The sequence below is a fragment of the Apteryx rowi genome, unplaced genomic scaffold (assembly GCF_003343035.1).
Source record: "Apteryx rowi isolate R43461 unplaced genomic scaffold, aptRow1 scaffold_1053, whole genome shotgun sequence".
Classification (NCBI taxonomy): Eukaryota; Metazoa; Chordata; class Aves; order Apterygiformes; family Apterygidae; genus Apteryx; species Apteryx rowi.
In genome coordinates, this window is record NW_020447257.1 from 28,470 (window position 1) to 34,614 (window position 6,145).

At 59.0% G+C, this 6,145-nt stretch overlaps 1 protein-coding gene across 1 annotated transcript in view; it reads right to left on the bottom strand.

Moving 5' to 3' along the window:
- HEPACAM (hepatic and glial cell adhesion molecule) overlaps positions 1-6,074 on the bottom strand; it is an 8,359-nt gene extending 2,285 nt beyond the window's left edge. Inside the window, exons 1-7 of the mRNA XM_026069030.1 lie at positions 6,017-6,074; positions 2,787-3,128; positions 1,548-1,829; positions 1,111-1,204; positions 949-1,022; positions 173-243; positions 3-77 (exon numbers count right to left, since the gene is read on the bottom strand). Coding sequence (XP_025924815.1) covers positions 3-77; positions 173-243; positions 949-1,022; positions 1,111-1,204; positions 1,548-1,829; positions 2,787-3,128; positions 6,017-6,074 — 996 coding nt within the window. The remainder of the gene's footprint in view (positions 1-2; positions 78-172; positions 244-948; positions 1,023-1,110; positions 1,205-1,547; positions 1,830-2,786; positions 3,129-6,016) is intronic.
- Positions 6,075-6,145: the final 71 nt, after the last annotated feature.

The window sequence follows — 6,145 nt, forward strand, 5'->3', positions numbered from 1 at the left end:
GCGTAGCCCGGTGCCGGCGGCTCGGCACCGCTCCGGGGTTCGCCGGGCGCCGCGTCCTCCTCGGCCTCGGGTGACTCCTGCAAAGCGAGTGGGTGGGTGGTGGGGTCGGCGATGGCGCCACGTGCTCGGGACGCCCCCGGTGCTGCCGGTGTCCCCGGTGCCGCCGGCTCACCTTGTCCTTGAGGATGTAGAGGGCCACGGGGTTCTTGCGGTCGGGCTCGGCACTGCGCGCGGCGGCCTCGGCTGCGGGGAGGCGAGGGCGGCTGTGGCGTCTCGTCCGTCCCCCCCGCTGCCACCAGCTGCCGTTCGGGGACGGGGTGCAGGGGAACGGGGGGACGGGGGCGCCCCGCGCTGCAGCCCAGCCCCAGCTCCGGTGGCAGGGAGGTGGGCGGCGAGGGGCCGGCTGCTATGGGGATGCTATGGGGGATGCTATGGGGACGCTTTGGGGGACGTGATGGGGGCCATTATGGGGACACGATGGGGGATGCAATGGGGACACTTTGGGGATGCTATGAGGATTCTATGGGGATGCTATGGGGATACTGTGGGGGATACTATGGGAGATGCTATGGGGGATGCAATGTGGGACACTGTGGGGGATGCAATGGGTGACACTATGGGGACGCTATGGGAGATGCTATGGGAGATGCTATGCGGACACTGGGGGGATGCCATGGGGATGCTATGGGGGACGCAATGGGAACACTATGGGGACACTTTGGGGATGTTATGAGGATGCTATGTGGACGCTATGGGGATGCTATGGGGGACATTATGGGAGATGCTATGGGGACACTATGGGGACGCTATGGGAAATGCTATGAGAGATGCTTTGGAGATGCTATGGGAGATGCTATGGAGACACTATGGGGGGGTGCTATGGGAACGCTATGGGGATGCCACGGGGACGCCACGGGGACACCTAGGCCCCCCCTGCCCTGCGCTCACCCTCGTGCTTGAGGTGCTCCTCGTCCTGCTCGGCGAACTCGGCGGCACCGGGCGCCTCCGCTCCCCGCTTGCCCCTGCCCCGGGGCGAAAGCCCGTCACCCGCCGGCCCCAAATTCCCGGCTCCGGGTGCCCAGCACCCGCCACCGCCAAACACCCCCCTACTTTTTGGAGGGCTTCCAGCAGGCGCAGACGGTCACCAGCGTGACGAGGAGGAAGATGCCGCCCGTGGAGAGGATGATGTAGAGGGAGCTGCGGCCTGGGGGAAGAGCAGCCATTGGGACCCCCGCGGCGGCGCGGTGGGGGAAGGAAGAAAAAACCATAAAACCCCCCAAATCGGAGCCGCCTCTGCGTGCAGGCGCCTTATCCTGACCCCATTTTTGCAGAACCTTTGCAAAGCGCCGGGGTCTTGCAACCGCCTCGCTGCAACCCGGCTAACCGCGCGCCCTGCGCGATGCACCAAATCCGGGCATCGACGCAAATGCAACGCCCCGAACGGTGCATCGGCGCCGCAATCGCGGCTGGAAGGGAAAACGCAGCCGCAAAAAAAATCCTCGGATGGTGCCGGGCGGCGATGCAAAAAAAAATCCGGCGCCGCTTACGGTAGACGGTGAGCTTGACGGGGACGCTGCGGCCCTGGCTGATGGGGTTCTCCACCAGGCAGCTGTAGACGTCGTCGTCGGCCATGAGGACGCGGGTGATGGTGAGCACCTTGTGGTCGGGCGAGAGCAGCAGGCGGGAGTCGTTGCTCAGCGGGCGCCCGTCCTTGAGCCACGTGTAGCTGGGCTTGGTGCCGTTCTCGTGCGAGCAGTTGAGCGTGACGTACTCGCTCAGCTCCAGCACCGTCGAGGACGCCACCACCACTTGCGGCTTCGACACGGGGACTGCGAGGGCGGGGAGCGAGGAGGGAGCCGCCCCAGAGGTGGGCGACCCCCTCTCCCCCCCCCGCCCCCCGAAAACACGGCCAGGGCTGCAAAACCCTTGCAAATAGCTCTTGCAAAAAATTGGTGCGTGCACGGCGCATCGCGCTGGTGCTTGCAGCTCCTTCCTGAACCTCCTCGTTGCATCCTGACGCCTCCTTGCAGCCCCTTCCCAAACCTCCCCATTGCATCCCGATGCCTCCTTGCAGCTCCTTCCTGAACCTCCCCGTTGCATCCTGATGCCTCCTTGCAGCTCCTTCCCAAACCTCCCCATTGCATCCTGATGCCTCCTTGCAGCTCCTTCCTGAACCTCCCCGTTGCATCCTGATGCCTCCTTGCAGCCCCTTCCCAAACCTCCCCGTTGCATCCTGATGCCTCCTTGCAGCTCCTTCCCAAACCTCCCCATTGCATCCCGATGCCTCCTTGCAGCCCCTTCCCAAACCTCCTTGTTGCATCCCAACACCTCCTTGTAGCCCCTTCCCAAACCTCCCCGTTGCATCCCAACGCCTCCTCACAGACCCTTCCCAACCCTCCTTGTTGCATCCCAACGCCTCCTCACAGACCCTTCCCAACCCTCCTTGTTGCATCCCAACGCCTCCTTGCAGCCCCTTCCCAAACCTCCTCGTTGCATCCTGACACTTCCTCGCAGCCCCTTCCCAAACCTTCTTCTTGCATCCCCACACCTCCTCGCAGCCCCTTCCCAAACCTCCCCATTGCATCCCAATGCCTCCTCACAGCCCCTTCCCAAACCTCCTCGTTACATCCCACCATCTCCTCCCAGTCCCTTCCCAAACCTCCCTGTTGAATCCCACTGCCTCCTTGCAGCCCCTTCCCAAAACTCCTCACTGCATCCCAACGCCTCCTTGCAGCCCCTTCCCAAACCTCCCCGTTGCATCTCACCGCCTCCTCGCAGACGCTTACTGTCCACGGTGAGGTTGATGGTCTTCTCGCCAGTGAAGGTGTCGTCGGTGATGGACACCTCCACCTCGTAGGTGCCCTCGTCGGCCAGCTGCAGCGGGCTGATGAGCAGCGAGCCGTTCTCCAGGATGCGGATGCGGTCGCGGTAGTCGGGCCGCAGGTTGCCGATGATCTCGGTGCCGATGGACTGCACCACGGTGACGGGCTTGTCGCGCTTGAGCTGCCACTTGACCACGGGCTTGTCGGCGCTGGCGCTGCTGTAGCGCACCGAGAGCAGCGCCGCCTTGCCCGCCGTGCCGCGCACCAGCGGCGCCGGGCTGGTGATGTTCACCCCTTGCAACAAGCCTGCCGACGAGAGCGGGCGTCCGGGGAGGACGTGCAACCCCCCCTCCCAAAAAAAGCATGAAAACATCCCCCCCCCTCATTGACCACCCCGGATTGATGCTCCGGAGCTGATCGTTGCAGCGACTGGCTGCATTTCCCGTGCCCGTGCATCCCGCGGTGGGGTGCAGGCAGCACCGTGTGCATGCAGAAATGCTTGCGATGCGGGTTGCATGCAGAAACGTTTGCACCGCAGGGTGCATGCAGAAACGCTTGCAACACGGCATGCATGCAGGAATGTTTGCACCATGGCGTGCGTGCAGAAGTGTCTGCACCACTGGCTGCATGCAGAAATGCTTGCAACACGGCATGCATGCAGGAATGTTTGCGCCATGGGTTGCATGCAGAAACATTTGCACCATGGTGTGCATGCAGAAACATTTGCACTGTGGCGTGCGTGCAGAAACGTTTGCACCGTGGCGTGCATGCAGAAATGCTTGCACAGTGGGTTGCATGCAGAAATGCTTGCACTGTGGCGTGCATGCACAAATGCTTGCACCGCGGCGTGCGTGCAGAAACGCACCCCCCGAAAGAGCAGGCACAAGCGGAAAACACGGTGCCGGGGCCCAGAGGACGCCCTCATTCCCGTATTTCACCCCTCGGCACCGCTTTCAAGCCAAAAAAAAAAAGGGCAGGGAGACGCCGCAGGATCCGCAGCCGGAGCAATCTCCGATTGAACCCGGCCCTTGCCCTGGGCTGAATTTCAAGACCCAAACACCAATCCAAAAAGCAATTTGCAGCCTTAAGGCAGCGTGTGCAAACCACCGGCGCAATTCAGCACGAGGCAAAAAACCCCCAAAACATCCCTTCTGCCCCCAAATCCGCTGCAAATTCCCGAGGCCGGATGCTGTCAACCGGCGGGCGAACAAGCCCCGGATTGACGGGAGGGCGAGCGGCAGCGCCCGGAGCGGCAAGAAAGGCTTTAAACAAGCCCGAAAGTCATGGGACCTATTGGTATGCAGAGCCCGTCCTCCTTCCCTGCAGGCTGCCCGAAAAAGAGAGGAAAAAAAAAAACAAGGATCCCGGTTTAAGGCCGCTTTTTTTGCATCGGGTCGTGCAAAAAAAAAGCCTTTTTTTTTTTTTTTTGCGGGGAAGGAGGCACCTTGGGGGCCCCTCGCGCCGCGGCGTTGTGCAAAGTGGGTGCTTCAGGGTGTCGGCGCCCGCCGCTTTGCACGGCCCTGCGCCGCCTCTTGCAATTTTTTTTTTAATTTTGGGGGGGCAAATTCTTTTTTTTGCAAATTCCCTTTTGCAAATTCTCTTTTTTTGCAAATTCTCTTTTTTGCGAACCTCTTTTTTGCAAATCTCTTTCTTGCAAATCTCTTTCTCGCAAATCTCTTTTTTTGCAAACCTCTTTTTTTTGCAAATTCCCTTTTGCAAATCCTCTTTCGCAAATCTCTTTTTTTGCAAATCCTCTTTCGCAAACCTCTTTTTTTGCAAATCTCTTTTTTTGCAAATTCCCTTTTGCAAATCTCTTTTTTTGCAAATTCCTTTTTGCAAATTCCTTTTTGCAAATTCCTTTTCTGCAAATTCCTTTTTTTGTAAATTCCCTTTTTTGCAAATTCCTTTTTGCAAATTCCATTTTTGCAAGTTACTTTTTGCAAATTCCTTTTCTGCAAATTCCTTTTTGCAAATTCCATTTTTGCAAATTCCTTTTTTGCAAATTCCTTTTTTGCAAGTAGTTACTTTCTGCAAATTCCTTTTTTGCAAGCTACTTTCTGCAAATTCCTTTTTGCAGATTCCTTTTCGCAAATTCCTTTTTCGCAAATCCCTTTTTTGCAAAACTCTTTTTTTTTTGCAATTCTTTTTTTTCTTTCCTTTCTTTCCTTTTTGCATCTTTCCCCCCTTCCCCCCCTCCACGCCCAGGCGGCTTTCGCGCGTGAATGCCCAAAGATAACGGCGCGCGCGCGGCCCGAAACCCTTTGCGAACGGCCCGCTTGGCCCCCGCCGCTCTTTTAACCGCTTCGGCCCGATTGCAATCCGGAGCCTCGGGGAGCTTTTTCCACCCGAAACGGCCGAGGCCACGGAGGCGTTAAAACGCTTCGGACCGTCGGCGTTTCCACCCTCCCGCCAGCTCGGAGCCACTTTTTTCCCCCCCTTTGCACCGTTCGAATCCTTATTCCCTTGCGGGAACCTTCCGAAAAACTCCAGGCTGCCGCTTCCAAATTTCTGGATTTTCCAGCTGCATCGATTTGCCCCCCCCCGAAAAAAATTCCACTTTTTCCCTGCTTGCTTCCCCTCCTGCAGCAAAAACGCCTCCCCCCTCCCAAAGTGGCTCCCGAAATTCCCCGCTCCCCCCGGCGCAAAAACGAATAAATGACTAAAACGGGCCGAAAAATCCCCCCTTTCGCCACCTTTGCGTTGCCTCGCCAGAAGGGGGGGGGGAAATTGGGAAAAAAGGTGGTTTTCGGCACGGGGGGGGTCGGAGCCGGTTGCACGCGACCCGTCCTGCCGCGGAAACCGGGAGCCCCCCTAAATTAGGAGCCGGTGGAGGGGGGAAGACGGCCGCGTCAGCGTTTCCCACGCCGCCCCCGTTCCCGTTCCCAGGCCGGCCGGGTGCCGTTTTTTTTCCTCTCCCCCCCCAAAATAAAAAGAGGCCACGCTATTCCGGTAAAAAAGAGTTAAGGCATAAGGGGGGTTAAGCTAAAGGTTAAACCCTTGGCAAAATGGGGGGGGGCTCCCCAAAAAGGGCTTTTCGGAAGCTGCACAAAAGCCGCCGGGGGGGAAAAAAACTTATATTTTTTGGGAGGGGGCGCTCAGATTTTTTTTTTCCCCTTTTTTTCCCCACCCTTTTTCCCCCCTTTCTTTTTCCCACCCCCCCAGGTGGGGTTTTTTTTGGGGGGGGGGGTCCCTACCTGCGTGCAGGGCCAGGAGGCAGGCGAGGGGCAGGAGGCGGCCGGACGCTCCCCGCATTTCGGCCTCGCTCGGCGCCGGGCGCCTCGGCCGCTCCGGGCACGTCCGGCGCCTCCGGCGTCGCCTCCGCT